Source organism: Talpa occidentalis, unplaced genomic scaffold (assembly GCF_014898055.3).
Source record: "Talpa occidentalis isolate TD23 unplaced genomic scaffold, MPIMG_talOcc4v2.1 talOcc4.11, whole genome shotgun sequence".
In the NCBI taxonomy this organism is placed as follows: Eukaryota; Metazoa; Chordata; class Mammalia; order Eulipotyphla; family Talpidae; genus Talpa; species Talpa occidentalis.
In genome coordinates this window covers 61,362,230-61,388,225 of record NW_023601104.1, presented here as the reverse complement: position 1 = coordinate 61,388,225, position 25,996 = coordinate 61,362,230, and the positions used below count along the sequence as shown (strand labels likewise).

At 37.3% G+C, this 25,996-nt stretch overlaps 1 protein-coding gene across 4 annotated transcripts in view; it reads left to right on the top strand.

Moving 5' to 3' along the window:
- NIN (ninein) overlaps positions 1–25,996 on the top strand; it is a 93,298-nt gene that overhangs the window by 57,994 nt on the left and 9,308 nt on the right. For 3 of the 4 annotated variants that reach the window (XM_037503310.2, XM_037503311.2, XM_037503313.2), the window contains exons 14-28: positions 167–305; positions 1,587–1,708; positions 2,814–3,319; positions 4,196–6,340; positions 7,564–7,689; positions 7,796–7,865; positions 8,546–8,758; positions 10,543–10,656; positions 13,135–13,257; positions 14,254–14,367; positions 15,145–15,291; positions 16,505–16,681; positions 19,599–19,745; positions 20,520–20,621; positions 24,394–24,594. In XM_037503310.2, coding sequence (XP_037359207.1) covers positions 167–305; positions 1,587–1,708; positions 2,814–3,319; positions 4,196–6,340; positions 7,564–7,689; positions 7,796–7,865; positions 8,546–8,758; positions 10,543–10,656; positions 13,135–13,257; positions 14,254–14,367; positions 15,145–15,291; positions 16,505–16,681; positions 19,599–19,745; positions 20,520–20,621; positions 24,394–24,594 — 4,446 coding nt within the window. The remainder of the gene's footprint in view (positions 1–166; positions 306–1,586; positions 1,709–2,813; positions 3,320–4,195; positions 6,341–7,563; positions 7,690–7,795; positions 7,866–8,545; positions 8,759–10,542; positions 10,657–13,134; positions 13,258–14,253; positions 14,368–15,144; positions 15,292–16,504; positions 16,682–19,598; positions 19,746–20,519; positions 20,622–24,393; positions 24,595–25,996) is intronic. The other variant, XM_037503314.2, reaches the window with a different exon arrangement.

The window sequence follows — 25,996 nt, the reverse complement described above, 5'->3', positions numbered from 1 at the left end:
ATATAATTATCGGTTTAGGAGTAGAGGTTGTCTCTACATTCTTAATGGTCTCCTTTGAAGCACAAAAGTCTTAAATTTTGATGATGTCCAATTTATGTAGTTTTTTCCTTTGTTGCTTGTACTTTTGATGTCATGTCTAAGACTTATGTTGGTTTTTAATCTCTAGGTATTGCAAGACCAAGTGGATGAACTCCAGTCTGAGCTGGAAGAATACCGTACACAAGGCAAAGTACTCAGACTCCCCTTAAAGAACTCGCTGTCAGAAGAACTAGATGGTAACAGTGGCTGCACTGAGCCTGATCAGGGTAAGCCACTCAGACAGTATCTCTGTAGCTTCTCTGTTTGGATGTTTGTTTTTAGAACTACAGTTGAATGTAAAATTGCAAGACCTTGGCAACAACAATAACAAAAAAGACTTTGGCAGTGCTATCTTCTTGAGCTGTTTTATTCGTCATCTGTGTTTTCATTTGTCCTTGAAAGCTTTAGAATATTTCCATCTGATTTTTATATGCATCAACCACAGAATGGAAAAAGCAAATCGCAAGGATATTTGTTTTGTTTAAAAACAAAACAACAAATGGCCACAAATCTAAGAATCCAGGCCTTGCGAGTGTTAGAATTCAGGCAATGGGCTATTGCTGAATCCTCCCTTTCTTTTTTTTCTTTTTTTTTTTTTTTTTAAAGATTTATTTATTTATTTATCATTTATACAAGCACTGGGTACAGTCAGAAGCGCAGGAGGGTGAGAGAACTCACCAGAGCCAGAGCAGGGAGCTGAGCAGGCAGAAGGACCGAAGTACACTGCTGAGGGGAGCAGCGGGCGGCAGGAGAGGTCTGCGCGCCATGTGGGACCCTCCTCTGGTGGCCGGGGAGCAGCCGGGGATCGAACCGGCGCTGCAGAGGCTGCAGGCAGCTTCGCAACCCAGCGCTCAACTGCTGCGCCACCAGGGAGGCCCTGAATCCTCCCTTTCTAAAAGAGCAACTGTCGGGGATGCCTACCTTAAGAAATGTCTACATAGTACTAGATTTAATCATTTTATCGATATATTAGCTCAACTTAATGTTTTTTCTGTCCTTTTCAGTGACATTGGACAGTTTCAAAGGGGACTTCATATGGATGAGTTGAGAATTTCCCCCCAAATTGCCTATATCTAGGTTTCAAATCTAGGCCATATATATATATTTTTTAATTTTAGCAGATAATTTAAGATATATAGTACTCAGTGCTGAGTGATGGGTTGGATATCTTGATCCATGAAGTTAACTCCTTGAGGCATAGCAGCTAGTATGCTGCCCATTCATTTTCCTACCGCATCTCCCCTCTGCTAAATGTCACTCAGTTTTGTGTTCAGGTTTGAGCACTGCCTATTCATGAAAGAATCTGTTCACCTTCAGTTTTTTCTTCTTTTCCCTAATGCTTGGAAACAGAAGAGGCTTCTCTTAGCTTCTATTATTTCCTAGTAGATTGCATTAGTGGCAATTTATGCTGTAAATTATTCCTTAGTTAAACTGGAGAAACCCTCCTTAGATGCTAGCTGCTCTTGAAAGATCCTGTTGCAGGGTCAGTGGCTCCCATGTATTTCCAGGCCTTGGTTCTGAAGAATGCAACCCATTGAATATGAGCATTGAGGCAGAGCTGGTCATCGAACAGATGAAAGAACAACATCACAGGGACTTGAGTCGCCTAAGACTGGAGCTTGAAGATAAAGTAAGTCCTTTGTGTCAGTCCTGTCCTTTCATTTCTTTGAACTCCTACAAGCTTTTGCATGTAGGGCTTTTGCAATTCTTTTATCATAAAGCTGCACTTTCTATACTTTTCCTCGTGTGTCTGATGGCTGCCAGGAACATGCATCCTTGATTGGCTTCTTAGGCTGAGTGTGGGGACTTCTGGAAGACAGTTTCTCTAAAATATAGTATCTTCAGCCCTAGCAAGCATGGGACTTGAAAGCTATTACGTTATTTCAACTTGTTAAAGAAGAATCTTAAGAAAACCAAAAGGCCTTTTGATATATATTACATTACTTCCTAAACTAGGTACAAGTTCTAATTCTTGCCACCAAAACCCTTTACCACGTGGCTTCAATGTATGGTCTGGTCTTCTTTTTACTTTTCTTTGAGTTACCTTATCCTCCAGCCAAGCCAGATAGTTCACTGTTCGCCATCAAGCTGTTTTGTTCATGCTGTGTTATTCCTTCTCTCTGCTTCCTGAAAGTCTACTTACTCTTCAGAATTTATATCAACTGCTGTCTCTTGGTTAACTGCATTCCCCCAACCAAATGTAATTTTTCAACTCCTTTGAATCCCTAGGTTACATTGCACTCTTTTTCTATGCCTTTTACATTTTTACTCTGCCTTGTAGTAGTAGACTTATCTGCATTTATCATAACCATGTCTAGACTGGTTTCTCCTTGATAGCAGGGACTGTATGTTCTGCTTACCTACCTTTGTGTCTCTGGGGGCCTGCAGAGTGCCTGATGAGTATCCAATATATACTTGAAATTAATTATTTTAAGAGCCTGAGTTTGCAGTTGGAAAGAAGGCCTGGAAAGACAAGTGACATCTATCTGAAGGTCTAGTCAGTGTTCATAGACTTGGGTTCAGAAACTTGTAAAATTCAACCAACTTAAAAAGGAAAGCAAGCTATACTTGACTTAAATACCTCTTATTTAAAGAAGATAGCATGTGATTATGGGTTTGAATTAAGATACCTTTTTTTAAAAAAAATGAGAAAACCGAGGAATGTCTTGGAGGACATTGCCTCTCTGTGGCCTTGAGTTGAGTAACATTATGGGGGTTTCACTTTCTGACTTCAGGTGCACCATTATGAAAAGCAGCTAAATGAAACCAGGGTTGCCTGTGAAAAGGAGCAGGAGAACACCAAGCAAAAGTATGAGAATGAAACGCACACCTTGGAAAAACAAATAAGTGACCTTAAAAATGAAATTGCAGAACTTCAGGGGCAGGCAGCGGTTCTCAAAGAGGCACAACATACAACTACCTGCAGATACGAGGAAGAGAAAAAACAACTGCAGGTGAAGTGCGATGAGGAAAAGACTCACCTGGAAGAGCGGCTGAAGCTGGAACACGAGCTGGAGCTTAAGGCTAGACTGGAGCAAGCAGAGGAAAGCTTTAACCAAGAAAGAGAAGGACTCATTAAAAATGGCACCTGGACAGAAGAGAAGGTGAGAGACTTGACTCAGGAATTAGAGCAGTTTCACCAGGAGCAGCTGAAAAGCCTGGTGGAGAAGCACACTCTTGAGAAAGAGGAGTTGCGAAAAGAGCTATTGGAAAAACACCAAAGGGAACTTCAAGAGGGAAGGTAAGAAAACTGGGATTGGAGAGGGAGAAGGTAACAGCAACATGGGGTGCCGGCACCCATGGGCATCAACACTTCTAGTCATTAAGGAGACTGAAAAATCAGGAGGCATAATAGGTCATTGACTGACAGGATAAAAAAAAAAAATTTCAACCTGTTTTGCCATTGTTGAGACATAAGCCTGCAGTGGGGCAAACAGAACTTTTTCTTTATTTTAAAAGAAGAAAGTATTTTTTGTATCAGATGTGTATCTTTTAAGTGTGCCCAAATGTGCTTCCTTTCTGGTTCAGTCCTGTTGCTTTCTGAGAGTGGCTATTTGTAAGTTAGATTCTGGGCAAAGGTACACTTCTTCTCAGAGTTAAGAAACACCAGTTTGTGCTTACCTTCCTTGTATAAAATTTCAAGTGCATATAATTTGCGGGCTTTGGTGCTTCATACTCTGATTGACTTGGTGACACTTTATTAAATAATGAATTTGTTAATACGTGTGGTTTACTAGTATCCTCCAATACATTCTTCCCAAGTTAGGTTTTAGGTTAACCTACATTTGATCATTTAATGTGAAATATCAGCCTAAGTTTTGGGTTAAAAATCCATAAGCAGATGCATCCAGGAATATGCCAGTGAATTTGGTTTCTAAAATTTTCCTCTGAATATACAGAGAGATAAATAAGTCTTTTAAATGATTTATGGCTGACAGTCTTGGCTCTCAGATATGAGAACCCTTCTCAGTATAAGTGTATCATATAGAAATTAAGTGAAGACCATTTTTAGAAAGTGTTTAAATTGTTTGGCAGCTTCTGTACATGGAAAATTATTTTTTGTTTGCGTCCAGAGTTGGTGGCAGTTTCAGTAATGCTGTATATTGACCACATTTAGGGAAAAAATGGAAACTGAGTGTAATAGAAGAACCTCTCAAATAGAAGCCCAGTTTCAGGCTGATTGTCAGAAGGTCACTGAGAAATATGAAAGTGCCCTGCGCAGCCTGGAGGGGCGCTACTGCCAAGAGCTGAAGGACCTCCAGGAGCAACAACGAGAGGAGAGATCCCAGTGGGAATTTGAGAAGGATGAGCTCACCCAGGAGTGTGCAGAAGCCCAGGAGCTACTTAAAGAGACTCTCCAAAGAGAGAAAGCAACTTCCCTGGCCCTGAGCCAGGAGAAAGAGATGCTGGAGAAAACATACAAAGAACATTTGAATAGCATGGTTGTTGAGAGAGAGCAGCTACTCAGAGACCTGGGAGACCTAAGAAATGTGTCTGAAAATCAGCAGCGCCTACTGTCCAACCAGATACTTGAGCTGAAGAGCAGTCATGAAAGAGAGTGGAAGGACAGTGAGCAGGTCGCAGGTCAAGCAGGTGCCTTGGAGCAGCTGACCAGCCAGCAGCTTCAGAGGCTAGAAACGGAGCATGACCAGGCGAGGCAAGAAATGATGGTCAAGCTTCTGGCCATGGAAAGCGTCCACAGAATGACCTGTGAGAAAGCAGATCGAGAGCGGGTTGAGATGAGCACAGAAATCTCCAGACTTCAGAATAAGATTAAGGAAATGCAGCAGGTAGCATCTCCTCTCTCCAGGCTTCAGAGTAGCTGCCAGGCAATGGAAAGGGAGGAGGCAGAAGGTAGCGGAGCCATGTCCCTGCTCCAGCAAGGAGAGCAACTATTGGAAGAGAACGGTGATGTCCTCTTAAGCCTGCAGAGAGCTCATGAGCAAGCAGTAAAGGAAAATGTGAAAATGGCTACTGAAATTTCAAGATTACAACAGAGGCTACAAAGATTAGAGCCAGGGTCAGCAAGGTCTTCTTGTTTAGATGAACCAATTGCTGGATTATTTGGAAATTCTCTTGAGCAAACAGAATCATTTTTACTGCAAAACCAAAAGAAGCAAGTAGAAGGTGTATCTGTGAGGAGTGTCCTTAGTGACCTGCAGGGTGATGAGGTCCGGGACCTGGAAAGTACAGGAACGAGTTCTGTTCAGAGACAGGAAGACAAAATAGAGGAGTCTGAAGCATCAATAGAGAGTTTTTCTGAGTTTGCAAACAGTGAGGACACCAGGACTGAGACCTGGGACCTGAAGAATCAGATTTATCAGCTTCAGGAACAGTTGATGATCTTACGTGCAGACTGCACTCGAGCTTCTGAAAAGAAACAGGACCTACTTTTTGATGTTTCTGTGTTGAAAAAAAAACTGAAGATGCTGGAGAGAATCCCTGAGGCTTCTCCCAAATACAAATTGTTATATGAAGATGCTAATCGGGAAAATGACTGTCTTCAGGAAGAGCTGAGAGTGATGGAGACACGCTATGATGAAGCATTGGAAAACAACAAAGAACTCACTTCAGAAGTTTTCAGGCTTCAGGATGAGCTCAAGAAAGTAGAGGAAGTGACTGAAACATTGCTTAGCCTGGAAAAGAGTTATGGCGAAGTCAAAAGGGAAAATGAGGAACTGCACATTTTAGTTCTGAGGCTGCAAAGCAAGATTGAGAAGCTGCAGGAAAGAGCAGTGCCCCAGTGTGACTGCTCCTCCCTATGGGAAGCCTGCTCAGATAGCCTGGAAGGCAAACCTGATGAAACAGTGCTTAAACTCCATCAGGCACTAGAAGAACGTGTGCCAAGGGATAAAAGTGTCCACCATATTAAAGAAGAACATTATCAGGCAGACCAATACCTTGAGCAGGAAAACACACAGATCCCAGGAAAAGTAAAAGCACGGGAAATGGCCTGGTTGCACAGAACAATCCAAACACATCGAGAAAAGCCCAGAGTACAGAATCAAGTCATAGTGGAGGAAAATATTGCTCTCCTAGACCCTCAAGATAAGCATTGTCCACGTCAGGCCTCATTAGCAGAGTTAGAACTGGAGAAAAAAAAGCTGCAGGAGCTGACTAGGAAGTTGAGGGAGAGAGTCACTACGTTAGTGAAGCAAAAAGATGTGCCTTCTCAACTAGAAAAGGAAGAAGAGCTGAAAGCAATGATGCATGACTTGCAAATTTCGTGCAGTGAGATGCAGCAAAAAGTTGAACTTCTGAGGTAATGTATGTGCCTTCTAAACTTCACGGAATTCCACAGAGCACCTCACCAAATCTAACTCCGCTACTTGCTGTGCCTAGAGAAACTAACCTGTTAGTCTTCAAGAACAGCTCAGTGCCCTAGATTTCCTTCTGCTTCTGTATTAACAAATAGAATAACCTTGCCCTAGGAAGCATCCCATCCCTCTCTAGGAAATAAATGTTGTTCACTGAGTGTGAAAGTTCAAAATGGTGAGTGTTTGCTGTTTAACTATGTGTATCATCAACGTATGTCGAGTCTTTAACTCTTTTCTAGTACTTAGTTCATTTGGATGGATAGAAGTTTTCTTTTGACTAAATGTTATGTTCCCATTTTGATGAAACATGTTCTTTGAGAATGAGTGCATTTGTGTATTATTAACTCACTTCTTATACTAATATAGGAAAAATGTGTTTTGTGGCTTATCGATGTTTATATCACTTGAATTATGTGCTGATATTCTGTAAACACTGGAATTTATCTTAGAAGATAAGTTTATTGAGGCGCTATTAGATTCTAATAAATGTGCTTGAAGAATAAAGACAAAAAATGAGACTAACTTGAATACTGCTCACTTAATAAAATAGGATCACATTAGTCTTCCAGCAAATTTGGTTTAAAAAGAACTATCAAAGATTACATCATGTCTGGAATACTTATTAGATGAAATAAAATCATTTAATTCTGGATATAGTTTCCCCTCTTCTAAGTTTACACCATTTTTTAAAAGTTCTAAAAGAATATGAAATTTTTAAGATCACAAAGTAAACAGTGTTCATGTTTCAGTGTGGCTCTTTTATTTAGGTAGCAAATTTTCTCTAGATATCTATAGTTAATACAACTTAGTATATGACTTATGTCTAGTTGGAGCTGGTAGGACTCAAGGCTGAGATAAACTTATCTGCTCAAAGCTGTATGTCTGCCACTGAGAAAATAAGCAGCCATCGTGGGCACTGAATCTCAGTTCCTCTCTCCAGGCTCTGGTGTTTTAGTCACCTCCCTAATATCTTTAGTGAAATTCTTTCTTCCCAAAAGAAACGAGTTGGTATGTGATAGCTTGATTTCTAAGAAGAGACTACAAATTTAGACTTTTTTTTTAAACTGGCATGGAATACTCGTTTTATTGAAAGTTGCTAGAAAGTATTAGCCAAAGACGCCAGGTGACTGCTTTGTTGTAACTTTTATTTTTCATCTCTGCACTTCAGATATGAATCTGAGAAGCTTCAAGAAGAAAATTCTATTTTAAGAAATGAAATTACTACTTTAAATGAAGAAGATAGCATTTCTAACCTGAAATTAGGGAAATTAAATGAATCTCAGGAAGAGATGTGGTAAGACATATACTTTAATTTTCTTGAAGCATTTTTGTAAAGACTACAACTCTTTTACTTCAATTTAAGGTCTAACTCTTTAATTATATTTTTGTTGTCCTCTTAGGCAAAAAATAGACACTGTGAAACAGGAAAAAGCTGCAGTTCAGAAGATGGTTGAAATTTTAAAGAAACAGGTAAGAAGATACTTACCATTTCCCAATGTTTCTTGGTTTTGAAATTTCCTTTTTCTATTTTGATATTTACAAATTTATAGAACAAGCTACTGGAATAGTATGGAACTATTGATGGTAAGGGTGTAAATCCTGAGTTTCAAAATGGAAACTCACTTCATACAGACACTAACTAGTTTAGTGTGTAAATATGTGAATTGTTTTGTCAATAGAAACAGTTTCTTTTTGTGTGAATTAATAGTATATATAATTGTAGACTCTGAGTGTTTAACAAAAGCTTTCTAATTGGTAGGGATGGGGAAGTAAACCTATAATATCTTAGATCCATCCCTTTCCAAATTTGTCACTAAAATTTTTGATATAAAGAAGAAAAAAAATCTCTGTATATATGGGTTTTGTATCTGTATAGAAAACAGTGGGGAAGGACACTTATCCCGCTGTGAACAATGGCTACTACTGTTGTGGAGTGGGGTTGAACTGAGTGTCTATCACTTCTTCATATATTTCCCAATTGATTAAATTTGGGTTAGTATTATTTTTGTTGTTAAAGTCTTATTTTGCCATACTGTACACATACATATGTGACTTACTGCATAGACAATGAAAGAAGAATGTCTCTAAAATCTGTCTTTTAGCCCAAAGTAGGGTAACTAGTTTTTAAAAGTTGTTGCAATTTTAATTAGATTTCAGAATTAAAAACCAAAAACAAGCAATTGGATTTGGAAAATATAGAACTTAGCCAAAAGAATTCTCAAAATCAGAAAGAATTGCAAGAACTTAATCAACGTCTGGCAGAAATGCTATGCCAGAAAGAAGAACCTGGACACAGTACATTCGAGGAATGGGAACAAGAAAAGTCCAAGCTGAAAGAAGAACTGGAACACTGTCAAGTGCAGGTATGGTCTATAACCACCTGACAGCCTTTCCAGAGGAAATCCTAAGAAATAAGAGAAATGCTTGCATTCAGTTTCTTATAAAATCTTAATAATTAAAAGAGTATGGTGCTGCCCCCGTACATACTTAGTATTTGATACATACTTAGTATCTATCAAAGGTGACTTCTTAAATCACTTGAGTAAAGATGGATGCATGGGAAATGGCCCAGTAAAACAGCAGTTGGGTGTAGCCACACCACAGAGTAGTACTATACAGTTGTAAAATAAAGAAGAAAATAGTAATAAAATATCTCTATCAGGGGAAACAATTTCTAGGACATACAGTTAACTGGAAAAGGAAACACAAAATAGTATAGTATAGTATATGCCCCTATCCATGTTAGAAAGAAAAGGACATTAGAAAATACATGTTTACTATTTATTTGTGTAAAAGAAATACAGAAATGGTAACCCAAACACTAAAAAGATGATTACCTTTAGGTGGTGGGCAGGAAAGAGGTGGAAGGGAATAATGGGAATGGGGTAGAAAGCATGAGGAAGGGACACTTCTCTCAGTATATGTGACTCTAAAACCATAGCATTTCATTTACTCTTCATAGTTCCCCAAAATAAGCACACAATTAAAATTAATCAAGGTAACAGGGGATACCAAAATGGAACACAAACACTAACAAGTGAATGTGCTGCATTGTAAATGGATGGCATAACCATGATAGAGAAGAAAAGAATTAAGTGATTTGGAAGTTAGTATCTTGACTGTCTGTTGTAGGTCTAGAGACAAAAAGGACTACCCATAAATATTTTAATAACCTGGTTAGCAAATGTGATTCTCATGGGGGTGTGGATTAGTGATTCTGAAACTTGTTTGTGTATACTAGAATTGAAAAATTAGTAAATATATTGCAGACAATACGAATTGAGTCTCTTATTGTTGAAAAAGGAAGTTACAAGTGGAAATATGGTGATCCCTCTATTGTTGGGTTTAGGACGTGAGCTGGTAGTATAAATCCATGTTTTCAAATAAGTAAATAAGTACAGATCTTGGTTTCTAAACACCATCCTCCTATAAAAGGAACCAAGGTCCCTTGGATAAATGATTGATTCCAGGACACAGACAGGCAAAATTCAAAGTGAGCCTGGAACATCGCATGGTGCCAGAAAATAAAAAATACTTATATAAGAGGAAACCTGTTGTCAAAGGACCCAGGGCTCAGTATGACAGAGCTCCAAATGACCAAAAATGAAACATTTTGATCAGCAATATAAATTTATCATAGTACAGCATAAAATAATTATGAAAGGATTATAAAATAAAATAAATATCTCAGGGTCCAAATTGACAGAAAAATTAATTAAATAAATGGGGCAGGATCAACTACTTTCTTACAGTAGAATTCTAGTTAATGTAGAAAGAAAGAAGAAAATAGGAAATAATTAGGCAAACACTAAAGTAATAATTGTTGTAGAAAAATCCATTTACAGACATTAAAATAAGCAGAAATTTAAGGAGAAACATAATTTACATCATTTCAAAGTATCTTGGCTAAGAAAAAAACAGTAACTTTGTAGCGAAGAAACCTGCAAAAATTTTTTGGAAATCATATTCAGGCCATTTAAGTGGAAAATCTTTTAAAACATGACATTAGTTCTGTTGAAGATAGGGCTAAATAGTCATAAATTTGTTCTAATGTTTCCTTGACGTTGCTTTTTGTGAACCTTGATACTGCTTTTTAACTCCAGGTTAAATGAATGCATCTGTTACTTGACTTAAATTTCTCTCTTAGTCCTCCACCTTAGTGTCTTCTCTGGAGGCAGAACTTTCTGAAGTGAAAATGCAGACCCATATTATGGAACAGGAAAATCTCCTTCTCAAAGATGAACTGGAAAAAATGAAACAAGTAAGATGATGTGAGGGTGGGGGGTTCACAAGACAATGTGTACTCCCGAGTCTGGCTTTTGTAGCCACCAAATGTCCATTTTACTGCATCCTGTCAACTGTCACTTAGTAAAGCTGAGGGCTTGAAATGCAAGTCTATTTGTAAGGGCTACTATTGCTAATTCTTTAGTTATGTAACTTATACATGTGGTGGTCTGAAATTCTATTACTATAAAAGAATCATAACCACTTCAGTTTAAGAAATTTATTATTCTACTTTATTCTGGCCAGGTGATAAAGTAATAAAAATGTGTCTAAAAAGGTGACTTTCTTGCTCTTAACTTTCATAATTCAGTTCACCCAGATTTGTGAGACATAGGTAAAAGCCAGTTTCATGCCTATTTTTATAGCAAGTATGAGGCATCAATCTTAGGCATAAAGCTTTATCAGGGATGGGATCTCACTTATAAACTTGGCTTTGAGAAGCCTATTTCCAAATTTCAAACAAAGACTTAATTTTAAGTATAAAAGAAAGTTCATCTTAAAGTTAGATCCTGAATGTTGTCCTATTTTATTCTTTATTCTGAATTTTCAGTGAGTACAGGAGTTATTCAGTTTGAGCAATTCTGACTTATAGTAAGGGAATTTAGTGGTTCCATTTTATTATTACTTCACCAAAGGATTGCTTTAGTGTTATGACATCCTTGGATTATAAAATTTTCTCTGTATTGTTCAGCCTGTGAACATAAAAGCGTGTGTCTCTGAATGCTAAAATATTGTCTCTACCATTGAGTGTTATGTTGTGTTGGTCTCTAGTTCACTCCTATAAGTCTTGATTTCCTAATAGAATTAACAGGTTCTCAGGGAATTTGTGTCTCTCATAAAGCCCAGTATAGTACTGGCTCCATACAGGTATTTTATAAGAACATTTTTAAGTCTAATGTACTTGATAAAGTATATCCGTTCCACCAATAGGCAACAGAAGCTGTCTTTCTGTGCATGCCAGATGTTAAAACTCATAGGACCCTTCTGTGATATATATGAATTCCAAAGCTGTTATTACCCAGTTCATCCTAATTAACACGGGCATACTTTATTCCTTTACCTTTTGAAAATCTGTCTGTTACTCACTCTTCAAGATGATGCAGTGGGTGCAAATCCATTGTATGGAAAAGGTGCATTCTTGTCTTTGCTAAGCTACAGATCAGGTGAAAACGAGCAGAGCTGGAAGTAAAATTGCAGGATGGGTACATCATTTGCCACATTTTTGTTGCGTATTGTTTTACAGTGGTGTTGGTGTAAATAGTAATATGGGAAAACAGTGAGCCCTTTCTGCCATTATTAGGAAGTTGTTTCATGGCACCTGGACTCTGGGGTCACAAAGGTAGAACAGGGTCTGTCCATTGTTGGTGCCATGTAGCATAGGCCTAGGAAGTATGTGCTACCCTGTATGACATAATGATTTCTTCTACTTGTATTATCCATTGCACTGAAAAGAAATACAAATGGCACTTTAACAGAAGTCACATGCTAAGTCTGGAGATACCCAAAATATACCAAGTTTTGTGAGGGCCCTGGGGAAGGGAGGCCCAGTGGTGGGCAAAGAAGAAAGTCCCCAGATATTTTAAAATGTATATTTTTCTGTTCTTCTGATTTGTTTAAATTTGCAAGGTATGCTGGATTTGTTGCCAGTTGAAGACAAGATTGATTCTTAAAATGTATTTTACTGTACTATCCCTAATGTAAAAGAATTTAAGATAGGAATAGAAGGAAGGCCATGGAATCATAATGATGTTGAAAATTGAAAATTTGAAAGTCACGTGAAGAGGAGGAAAATTTAAAACTTATGCACCATAGGAAAGGGTGAAGAAGTGTCAGAAACAATGAATCTCTTTAAAGCAGTGATTGCGGACTGCTCACCCAACACCTGGGACATTAATAATATTATCTAGAGACATTTTTGGTTGTCACAAATGGTGAGGAGGGGAGAGATGCAACTGGTAGGTAAAACCAAAGAGGCTGCTAACCATCCCACAGTGACAGAATTAGGGAATTATCTGGTTCCCTAAAGTTGAGAGGAGGAGACCAGTAGAGCCACACCAGCAACATATAACTAAGCAAATCAATGTAGGCATTTCCCAAGTGGATGAGGAAAGTCTCAAGAAAAGGTACTATGCAATGTGTGCACAAGGTCAATGGATGACAGAATGGTGGTATATTATTTATTTTACCCTGAAGGTAAAAACAGAAAGCTGGGCTATTACTTAACAATGTCTGGTTGAGTCGATCTAAGCAAACATTCTGGCAGCCAATTGGAGAACAGAGAGAATTTAACAGGGAACATTTTGTTAAAGTTAATTATAGTCCCCTAAAGTTTATATGTCCTCTGAAATATCTACAGATAGGGAAATAGCAGCAGTCATGAAAATGCCATGTTTATAAATACCTCTTTATAAATAAAGTGATGGGAGGGCCCAGCCCATTTGTTTATCTCTTGCAGCTGCACAGATGTCCTGATCTCTCTGATTTTCAACAAAAAATTTCTAGTGTCCTAAGCTACAATGAGACACTGCTGAAAGAAAAAGAAGCCCTAAGTGAAGAATTAAACAGCTGCATTGATAAGGTAATTTAAAAAGGGTTTTTCCCATCACATAGTGTACCGTCATGAGCATTTCTCTCTATGCACAGTGGCTTTGGGCTTCCAGCATTAGCCTCATTGTTCCAGCTTCTGGAAAGGCATGTCAGCTGTCACTTAGAGCTATTGAAGCCAGATTGTCACAGGAGTCTAAAGTAATCTTTAAATATTTATGTTATTAAATACAATAATACAAAGTTTGCCTCATTTTTATATATCACAATCCTACTCTCTCTATATATGTATATATTTATATATACACACACACACATCACTATTCTATTTATATATATTAAATAACAAATACTATTATATTTCATAATCTTGAGATCTATTGTATAGATCTTTTATGGTTTTATTTTCCCTAGTAAATCCAAAGTCATTGTCTGTTTCCCACCTACCTTAATGGGCACTTTGTTTTTTTTTTTTTTTTGTTTGTTTGTTTAAGTCTTTTTTTTTTTTAATTAATTTATTTATACAAGCACTGGGTACAGTCAGAAGCACAGGAGGGTGAGAGAGCCAGAGTGAGGAACAGAACAGGCAGACTGACGAAATACACTGCTGAGGGGAGCAGTTGGCACGGCAGGAGAGGTCCGCGCGCCATGTGGGACCCTCACCAGTGGCTGGGGATCAAACCGGTGCTGCAGAGACTGTAGGCAGACTCGCAGCCCAGTGCTCAACCGCTGCACCACCAGGGGAGGCCCCTTAATGGGCACTTTGTAAAATTTCATTCCAGCCCACTCTCTCCCACCCTCAAAATACAAGGCAGAGAGAAGGAAAAATGAAGTCCCTAAAGAGAAGAGACTCTTCAAGACTAAAGATAGAAAAGAGTCAGGAATTTTTTTTTTTTTTTTTTTTTTTGCCTTGCCCTGCTCCCCTGTAAATAGATGATACCTGGTCATGTTACATAAGTGGAGGCTAGAAATCAAGGTTAGATTTGTTTGCAAAAATGCCCTCTTAACCTCTCTTCTCTCTCTGAGCCAGTTGGCAAAATCAAGGCTTTTAGAGCACAGACTTGCTGCTATGAAGCAGGAACAACAGTCTCAGGAATATCAGAGTGAAAACTTAAAGTCACAGCTGGTGTCTTCACAGGAAAAGGTATGTGGACAGTTCTTGATTGAGCAGCACAGTTGATGTTTTCCTGTATCATCCATCCAGTAGAAGTTCTACCAGAAAGAATGTTCCAGGTAGAAGTGGCCTAAGAGGGCTCAGTATGATTTGATTTGACCAGTATATACCACATGCTTACAGTATGGTGCAATAATTTAGACATTCTTTCCCTCAAAGTTCATTATTCTAATTATTTCATGATCATGAGATTGCTTATTTAGGAAGCTTGAGAATGGTATTTAATGATGACTGTTTCTATTTAGAAATAGAATTTCTAAGGCAGGTTCATGCTCTTTTATAGTTAAAAATCACTATCAACATTCCTTTTACAAATTAAAAAAGTTGTTTTAATTGAGCTATGCAATAGTAGCATGGAATAGGACTCTACAAGTATATATTTTTATTTTCAATATGACATCCTTTACAAACCAACCCCACAGGTTAAGATAATTTTTACAAAATTTAGTAAAGTCATTTTTCATCATGCCTGTTGGTACTCACTGGTTGTCTAAGATATCATCTGGTAATAGATGATGATATTGGCAATATCTTGCTCCAAGCATGGTTCATTGTCCTAAATTTAACATTCTGCAACTATATGTGATATCCTGGGTTTTCACTGAGCTACTGAATAGAGCTGGGTACAGTTAGTCGACATAGAGGATCCTTGGAGTTTCTCTTGTCCTTCCTCACCCTTTCCCAGACATGCTATAGATAAGAGCATGAGGATTTCTGTAGCAGTGTGAGCTTATTCTCCTGATGCAGGTTCAGAATCTAGAAGACACCCTGCAGAGTGTAAACCTGCAAATGTCCCAGATTAAATCTGATCTGCAAGTGACTCAGCAGGAAAATGAGGCTTTAAAACAAGAAATAATGTCTTTACATAAGCAACTTCAGAATGCTGGTAACAAGGTAATTTCTCTTCTTTTTTACTGAGATATAACTATGCAATAAAATGTAGAAATTTTAAATCTATAACTGAATTATTTTTATGTACACACGTGTGTGTATATATATTTTGTGTGTATATGTATTTTACATCCCTGTATGTGTTTGTTTGTATAACTTCCACCTGGAAAGAAATATAAAAATTTCCAACCCCACACAAGCCACTTCTTTACCCTCTGACATCATAGGGTAGGAATGCTTGTTTCTGGACTTCATATAAATGAAATGATAGTGATGAAGTCAGACCCTGGCTGAGTTGTTTCGTGGCAATAAAATTGTAACATTTTGATCTTGTAGAAAGTGTCTCTCATTTTAACATATCACAATACTGCTTCCTCTGTGCTGAAGTAAATCAAGAGCAATGTTATAGATGCCTTGGGGTAGAGATTAAGATTTTGTCCTGATGTGAAAGTAGGCACTTATTTGGTTATTTTATCTCTTGGTGCTTTTTAAAAACTATGATTCATTAAATGAAATCTTTTTTTCTATTTTTAAATATTTCTGCACTGATATTTTTCTCAAAATGAGATCAACCTTGTAAGCCAAAACATGAAAAAGGAAAAATGGTGTACAACATTTTATCTACTTTTTACTTTTTGAGACATTTCTCAGGATCCAAAATATCACTTTGTTAGCTTAAACTGTATTCCTGAGTTCAGGCTTCAATTACATGAACAATATGTGCTTTGGATTCTGAAAAAGGCTATGATTGCAAAAGTGAAAATGAAAGTAGAGTTTAACTTGTGATAGTTTTAACTTGTGAAAAGCCTTCCATTTAGAGTTCCCTTTCGGTCCTCTGTTAACCAACACAGTAGTGATCTGGGTTCAAAGCATAACTTCTTAAAAATGAGGCTGTTTGTGAGGCCCACCAATCAGTGTCTGAGTTCCATATGAAACTGAGACTTGCCCTATAATCTTTGCTATTAGATTCATTTGGGCTAGTTTGCAAGGACTATTTTGAACAAAGAAGTTCTCCAAGCCATTTTTGAAAATCAAACTAAGAATATTGTTTTATTTATCTCTATATATAATGCACCAACTCCCATTAGAAAACAAAATGAAGGTACAAAGTTACCTTCTAAGTATTGTATTACCTTCTAAGTATTGTCATTAAATAGGACATTCAGAACAGAAATCAGCTTGTTTTTAAAGCTTAACTCTGTAATTTTCTCTTAAGAACTGGGCTCCAGAAATAGCTAGCCAGCCATCGGAGTTCTATAACCAGCAGCAAAGGCCATCTTGGGACAAGGTAGACCATCCGATGAATGATGAACAGCTGTTTTGGCAAGAGAATGAGAGACTCCAAATTGTGGTGCAGAACACCAAAGCAGAACTCACACACTCCCGGGAGAAGGTAACTTGAAAAGATGACATGGTGCTGTATGTTTGAAAATAGTGAGTTTGGTGTGAAAATGAATGTTTGATCTGATTGAAATGGTCCTAGGTTATGGATTTGAGTATTCTGTTATAGCAGGCTTATTTTAAGAAGGTATAATGTATCATTTACTTGCATATAATTTTATCCTTTTTTGTTCATAAAATATTTTTTTCTTTGTATAAGCAGTTCTATATTAAAATCTGATCTTTATTTCAGATCCAAAATATAGGCTCATGAAAATTATGTTAACTATATATTTCTCATTCAAAAAGACTAGCCATCATGACTGGTAGTACAAAAATGGCAAAACTAGGCTAAAGTCTTGTTGGCCTAATTCTCTGTAAGAGAAAAGGTGCCTCCTTTTAAAGACTCAGCATTTCACAGTTAGAATGGTTTTTATTTTCTTTTTAAAGATTTATTTATTTATGCATGGAAGAACTGGGGTGTAGTCCAGCGGTGGTATGGGAGGTGAGAGGATTCACCAAAGATAGAGTGGGGAGCAGAACAGGCAGATCTTACTGAAATACACTGCTGAGGGGAGCAATAGGTGCGACAGGAGAGGTCTGCTACACCATATGTGGGTCAGCTCCCTGGCCTGGGATCAAATTCAGGCTACAGTGTTGATAGCTTGATAGCATTGAGATTTAACCCCTTCACCACCAGGAAGGCCCCTAGAATGGATTCTAAAGATCATCTTTTTCAGCCATGACACTGATGTTTAAATTCTTTACCTCTACCAACTAATCAACCAACCATGCTTAACCTATGCTTCAACAGTTCCTTGGAGGAAAAACTGTCTGAAATGCCACAATTTTCTTTTTTTTTTTTATTTGACTAAACTTTTTTATTTTCTTACATTATTGTTCTTTTTTTGTACAATATTTGATTTCTCCCCTCAGGTATAGTCCCCATAAGTCTCCCACCACCACATCACCTGTGAACCATCACCATAATCCCTTGGGCTCTTCCCTCCCCTGTCTTGACCCCTCTCCCTCCCCATCCTGGGCTCTATGTCTCAGATCTATAGATTGCCTGCAAGTTTTGTCTTTTTTTTTTTTTTGACCCTTTGTTCGGTTTCTCTATATTCCCCCATAAGTGAAACTATCTGATATTATTCATTTTCCTTCTGATTTATTTCATTTAGTATAATCCCTTCCAGCTCCATCTATGTTGCTGCAGATGGCATGAATTTATCTTTTTTGATTGTTGAATGCTATTCCATTGTGTATATATACCACATCTTCTTGATCTAGTCATCTGTTTTTGGGCATTTAGCTTGCTTCCATAGCTTAGCTATTGTAAATAGTGCCACATTAAACATAGGGATGCAGGTTTCCTTTTGAATTAATGTTTTTGTGTCCTTTGGGTAGATTCCTGGGAGTGGATTGCTGGGTCATGTGGTACATCCATTTTTAGTAATTTTTGCGTCCTCCACACAGCTTTCCTTAGTGGTTGAACCAGTTTGCATTCCCACCAGCAGTGTAAGAGAGTTCCTTTTTCTCCACATCCTCACCAGCATTTGTTGTTGCCAGTTTATTTTTAATATGGGCCTCTCACCCCTGTGAGGTGGTATCTCATTGTGGTTTTGATTTGCATTTTCCGATTATATGTGATGTTGAGCATTTTTTCATATACCTATTGACCATTTGCATTCCCTCTTTGGAGAAGTGTCCTTTTGGATCTCCTGCCCATTTTTTGACTGGGTTGTTTGCTTTGTTTTTGTTGATCTTTGTAGATCTTTTTAGATCTTTTTATCAATTCCTTATCAGTTGTATGGAGTATAAATTTTTTCTCCCAATCTTAGGGTGTCTCTTCATTTTGGTTATTGTCTCTTTTGTTGTACAGAAGCTTTTTAGTTTGATGTAGTCCCAGCTGTTTATCTTTTCTTTTAGTTTCTTTGCTTCTAGGGAGGAGTCCTCAAAGGTTTTTTGAGTGTGTCATGGAGTGTTGTGCCTGTGTTTTCTTCTATGAATTTTATGGCTTCCGGTCTTACATTCAAGTCTTTTATCCATTTTGAGTTGGCTTTTGTGTATGGTGTGAGGTAATAATCTAGTTTCATTATATTGCATGTAGTGGTCCAGTCTTCTCAGCTCCATTTGTTGAAGAGACTGCCCTTGTTCTAATGCTGTTCTTTGCTCCTTTGTCGTAAGTTAGCTGACCATATACATGTGGCTTTATTTCTGGGTTTCAGTTTGACTCCATTGGTCTGTTTTTGTTCCCGTACCATGCTATTTTAACTATTATGGGTTTGTAGTATAGCTTGAAATCTGGGAGTGTAATGCCTCAATTCTTCCTCTTTTTAGTTAAGAGAACTTTGGCTAGTCGGGTTTTTTTTGTGATCCCTTATGAATTTCAGCAATATTTGTTCTATTTCTTTGAAGAATTGAAATGCCACAATTGTCATTTAGAACACTCTGTGCTATAAACTCTGCTGTCACTGAAGTTGCCCTGTTGAATAAATTGAATATGGTCCCTGTCCACATGAAATTTAGTTGATGTAAACAAACTGTTTCATGTATGAACAGCCCAATACAAAGTCAATAGGACACACCACATTCACTCCTGATAGGTATATGCTGACAGAAGGCCTTGCCTAAGGCCTTGTCTGTTGATCTTCAGAGGCTTGGTAGAACCAAAGGTCCCCTCTTTGCTATCTTATCCTAATAGTATTGAGTGTAGAGATCCAACCAGACTAAAATTAGAATTACCTAGAAATATTTTGAAACCCAGAAAGTAGGCTTTAATAATTGGCAAGCCTGGCTGAACAACAAAAAGGGGTTTTTTTGATATAGCAAAATCCAAAAACTAAATTAAAACGTTTCTTATATTTGTCATTTATTTTTCCTGGTTGAATCATTACATCAGCATGTCTTCCTCTTACATTTCTTATTAGGTCCGTCAACTGGAATCCAACCTTCCTACCCCCAAACACCAAAAGCATCTAAACCTATCAGGTAGTGTGAAATCCACAGAGCAAGAGAAATTGAGCTTAAAGAGAGACTGTGAACAGTTTCAGAAGGAACGATCTACTAATAAAAAAGTGAGTTTTTGAGGGTACCTTGTGTCTGTATTGTGACTGATGTTTCCTTAAATGAGTGTTTCTTCCTTGCTTCCAAGGAAATGGTTGCAATGATGAATTTTGGTTCTTCTGTATTTCTATGCTCTTGTAATCTTGTCAAAACAATATCATAGTTCTTTTTGAGTGATGGTTGAAAAAAGGAGCAAGTTAAACTTTCATAAAGAAGACAGATACTTGTCTTTATTAATATTACAAGACTTTATAAGTTAGTAAAATATAGCCTGAATATTAGGAATGGCTTGATTTGACCTGTATTATTTATCATTGTTGTGTAACAAATCAAAACAACAAACATTTGTTGTGTCACAGTTTCTGTGCATTAAGAATTCAGTAGAAAGAGAGATCCCAAAAGACTAAGAGAGAACCTATATTACCTTTTATAATCTAAACATGGAAGTGACATGCCATCGTTTCTGCACTATTCATTGGTTACACAGACTAATCCTGATACATTTTACTCGAAAGCTAACTACAGCCTATACAAGGGTATAAATATCAGGAAGAAGGTATCTTGGGGACCATCTTGGAGGCTAGCTACCACATGGTTAACTCTACTGCACAGTTCAGTGTGCTTTCTATATATACACTGAGTTATTTGTTGTTGTCTCTCAGTGAATTAACTTGGCTTTCTTCTAGAGTCAAGAGTTCTGACTAGCATAGATTTGTAAATACAAACAGTACAGCAACCCAGATGTTTTTGTTTGGTGTTTTTAAAAGAATTTTTTTATTTAACAGGTCAGTCAGATTAATTTGCTTGAACAAGAATTAGAAACAATTCATTTGGAAAATGAAGGCCTGAAAAAGAAACAAGTAAAACTGGATGAGCAGCTAATGGAGGTAAATTTTTAAGCAAATGACCTTTGCTATGAAGAATATTTTAATCCGTAAATGAGCCATTTGTTGGGAAAGAATAGCATAGCATCGAATTCCTATTATGAAAATTAAAACCTAAATAAACTGCCAAACTGATAGTCAGTTTTCCTTAACTACAGTGACAGGCTTTCATACTGCTTTGTAGAGGAAGGAATGAGATAAATTATTCTAAGATGCAAGGACCTGTAGCTCAACAATGACATTTCTGTCTGATGCTGACCAAGAGGCCCACAACTCTCTCACCTTGCTGTGATCCTGACAGCTTCCCAATACCTGCCATAGTTCAGTGTGTTTCAGATGTGGTTTCTTTCTGACAATCTCATCAATTAAGAAATCGATGCATCAATTAAGAAATCATTTATAAGAGCACTAGTGTTTATAGGTTTATTACTTCTAGTTGTTACCATTGTTCATTCATTTAAAAATCAGCACTACTGGTGAGAGGTACTTATGTTAAATATAAAAATGGGTTTGTAAAATTTGTCAGTTTGGATATCAGGTTTTCAGTCTACTAGGTAAGGTAGAGAGGATTGTGTAGAAAATGTGTTTTTGTGTTCTTAAAATATTACTTATACAGATATTTCTAAGTTAGAATTATAGTAAGGAAGGGAGATATTTAAATATTTTCTTTTATGAAGGTGGGCACATGCAAAGGTTAATTTAAATAGATGCTTGGTTTTCGAATATGAAATATGGGCAAACATACCACATTGACATTTAAATGAGCAATGAGGGTTCTGGCAATTTTTTGTCTTTCTGACTTATCCCCTAATGGGTAGATTAGTGAAACTATATATAGCAATAGCCAAACCACTTTTTCATTCTCTGACAGTATATAATAAATGTGTTCAAAGCTTTGATTTGCAGGCTGTGTTTAGATGAAGATACTCTTTTCTGATGAAATAATTGCATACTCTAGTGAGTAAGTTATCTGAAGTTAAGCCCGATATGTCTAGTACAAAACTGAAAAGTAACAGGGTATACTTAAACACTGTTAAATCCTGTCTAAATGCTCTGACAATAGGCTAGTCCTTCTCCCACCTGCTCTCACTAGCCTTGGAAGCCCCCTTCTCTCTCAACCCTGTTTTACATTATTAGCCATCAGAAACAATTTCCTTCATTGTTTTTCTCTCTGATCTAATAGTAAATTTTGCTAATGGATGAAGGAAATTGAATATTCTTGCCACTGCAGCTCAATAAAGAAAAAGCATGTAAAACTTTGATAAAGAAATAAGCCTGTTGATTCTGAGCTGTTGATTCTGTATAGACATACACAAATTGTATTCTTTAGCACTCTAAGTGAAATATTGCTATATACTATGTAATTTACCTGTTAAAAGTGAAGCGTTCAATAGTTTTGGTACATTTTATTAATTTTTAAACTGTGGTAAATATATAACAATTTGCTATTTTAAGCATACAATTAATTCAGTGGCATTAAATGCATTCACCATGTCTACAACTATCACCACTACTTCCAAGATTTTATTGCCCCAAACACAAAATCTAACCATTAAACTCCCCTTCCCCCATCCTACAAATTGGAATTTAATGTTACAATATCTATAGATTAGGCAATATTTGAGATGTGCCGTGGTTTTTACACCATTTTTTGGTGTCCAGCTCACCTGAGGGATAGATACATTCCCGTCCTCACTCTGGCAGGGATTCCCATCAGGTTTGGATGATGCTAGTGGGCAGATATAGAGATCTTCCTACATCAGAATCTTTGGGATTGAGGAATTTTAAGTAAAGTTTTCCAGGTGGTTCTAAAATAGTATGTGCACTCCCTTGGGGGAAGGGTTCTCTCTTCATCCCCATTTAGCAGTTTAAAAGGCACTGATTAATATAGTACACCATCAACCCCAATGTGATTAAAGATGTCAGATCACTACGCTAGGAAATGGAAGAATTTGACCTCCACTTCAGGTTTCAACTATGTAAGACAATGTTCTATAAATAGTTCATTTTGAACACTTCATAAAAGGGGTTAGTAGTTCTCAAGTCTGTTGTATACTTTTAATAACCCACAGTTCAGATCATTGAACCACAAACATGTTTTATAGTTTATATTATGCATATCCAAATAGCAATGTATTGAACATAAGATTCGTTCCATACTGGACCTGGAAACTTCCAAATTGTTATATTGGCATAGGTGGAGGTAAAGATAGCAAGCTTATAGACCAACCAAATTATGGTAATTGAGGAGCGGTTGCAGATTTAGACCTATAAAGCATTTAATATCTATGAAATTTATACAGCGAGAAATGTAAATAATTGATCCTTCATAAGTTCTTACTGACTCAAGCACACATATTCAGATGTGTGATACAGCAGATTTGTGCTGTTCTTTCTCTTTGTATAACTCAATACTTCCACTTCCTCTTTTTGTAACTCCTGTAACTTTCTTTTATCTGTTTTATTTTGTCTGTGGCTAACCTGTACCTAGAACTCTGTGGTTGGAACTAGCAGAGAAGGGTGCAGTTCTCTGCCTGAGATAGTGTGTGAAGGTAGAACATTCTCTTTTAATGAATTTCATAGCATGGCAACATCTCATTAAACCCCTGTTCATGTAATCATTCCTACTGACTAATAAGAGTTAATAAATACCTATGGTAAGAGCCAATATTCATTTCATTTTACAACTGTGGATTGTGTTTCTGTTTACAGTTAAATCAATATTGTGCTCAGTATTTAAAAAGATTAATGTGTGAAGAAAATCATCCCACTGTTATAAAACCATGGGGTGATAATTCTCCATATTCTATATTCCTGAAAGTTAAGTTGTGGGTTTTCTGTATCTACTGCTAGAAGTATTTCAAAATGGGTAATGGTCCACCTCAGAAATTTAGATTTAAGGAAATGGCTATTGGCTCTGAAGTTTCTTGATAATATTTATTACAGTTGTGTCTTAGAGGCTCATTTTCCTTTTCACAAGCCTTGGAGGTGCTTCTTGAGTTTAGTACTTGATCATGTTTGTTGCATGCCCCTGGTGAGCCCCATGTCTGCTCATGCATTGATGAATATAAAGTCGCGTGTTCCACTGGCCAAATGCAGTGTCGTATTCTCCCCAGCTCTCATTGGCATGTGATACGCAACCATTCCCTCGTTATCTTGAACAAATACTTTTTCTCATGTACTTCAATTCCCAGATGTTGGGATATCACCTTATGTGCCAGAGTTGCCTATTTTATTGTGCTATTTGAGAGAAAGGCACTGATAAACTAAGGTAAGTTAAAATAATTTTAGATGCAGGTTGAGATTCTTCAAAAAGATTGCTCACTAGGAAATATCTTGTCATTGAACATTTGCTTTTAAGAATCTCTATGAACAGTAAATGGCAAAACCCTAAACATAGCCATTTTTTTTCTTTGCCTACTTGAATCCCATTTGTTTCTGAAAATAAGAGGTATAATGAAATATTCTAGCATAAGAAAAAAAGTAAAATTCAGACGCATTGTGTACCTCAGGCCCTTATCATTTAAAAATGAGAAAATACAGTTTTTAAGTTTGAAAGCTTTAAGAAGTTTTGCTTATCAGTTATATTATCTCAAGGCAAAATTCCTCTTCCCATTTACTTCTTAGTATGCTCTTGTGCTATCTTATTTTCAAGTTATCAGTGAGCGTGAGAGGCCATTAAATCAAAGACTTCATTACTCTCTGCCCGCCACTTTCAGGGCAGCTCTGTGATTAAAGACAGTGCAGGTGACCAGGGCTCTGCCTTGTCCTCTAGATGCAGCACCTGAGGTCCACTGTGATGCTTAGCCCAACCACTCATGCTTGGGGTCTGCAGCTGCTCCAGCAGCAGGCCTGCCCGATGGTGCCCAGGGAGCAGTTTCTGCAGCTTCAACACCAGCTACTGCAGGCAGAAAGGATAAACCAGCGCCTGCAGGAGGAACTTGACAATAGGACCTCTGAAACCAACACACCACAGGTATGAGACTCTTTTTCTCAGAGAGTAAATTCATATCGCCTAATTTTACCTGTTTATTTGAAGTTAAACCAGTTCAAAGTTGGAGAGAAAGAACCTAAATCTTCTGTCAGAGGATTACACTTTACCTGTCTTACAAATCCACACAACTGCCGTGTTTTTTTCTGTTTGTTTTTGCAGTGCTGTTTTTAAGCACTTGGCTACTAAGCTGGATAACTAAGTGCTTTGGGTCTCCCTTGCACATTTGTTATTGGTGAATACTTATCAGAATTCCTTGAGTATAGTGCACAATTGACCTGACTATCTAATCTGATGCCAAAAATATTCTAGGATGTGTGTTGCTAAGGAAGTAGCCTGGGTTCCTTATACCAGAGACATGCAGCCTTTTGAATCCCATGGAATTCACAAGTGGGAGCTTTTCACAACTAGTAAAGTAGTAATCAGGGACTTTCAGTTAGCATAGTTCATTTAACTTAAAAATAGTTTTTCAAAATAGATCATTTAGGGCCTCCCTGGTGGTGAAAGGGATTAAGATGCAACCTATGAAGCTATCCGCAGACACTGCAGTACGAGTTTGATCCCCGACCAGGGAGATACCCACATGGCACGGCAGATCTCTCCTGACTCTCCTGCTGCTCCCCTCAGCAGTGTACTTTAGTCAGTCTGCCTGTTCTGTTGCCCACTCTGTCTCTGGTGAATCCTCTCACCCCCTACACCTCTGGCCTGTGCCCCAGTTCTTGTATGCATAAATACATCTTTAAAAAAAATAGATCATTTAAGAAAGTATAGACCACTTTCTCCTACCCTTTGAATTAGCATTAACCCAGCTCATTACCAGACATACTCGTCATTGCCTAAGTTTTCAAATAGTTATTTCTCTCCAGTGCTTTATTCATAATCATTCTTTCCCTGAAGTCTCTTAGGTCTTTAGACCGCATATTTAGCTTATTCAAAATTAGCTAAATTAGCTCATTGTGTAGCATCCTAACTAATTCTTTTCGCCTTGGATGCTCATTTTATGTTTTCAAATACCTTGCCTTTCTGTTGACCTGTTCCTGGGAAATAAGGAATTTCCCAATTTTTTTTTTTTTAAATTCCTTCATAGTGACTTTGCAAAATCACATTAGCACTGTAATTATACATTGGAACAGAGTATTTCCTTACTACTATATAGCTATGCTTTGTCGTGATATTCTTCTATCATCTGTTCTGACAAACTTTAAAATTTTGCCTTTTGTCCTTAAAACCCACATTTTTAAAAGAGTCTATATTCTACTTCAATTTCCAAATATTAATGTTAAATTCTTCAATTAAAATTTAAATTGTGATGGTGGAGTATTGGCCAAATGCTTCAATTCTTCATTTCAGAATTAAATTGTAAAAGCTTGACCTCATTTTTTTTTAA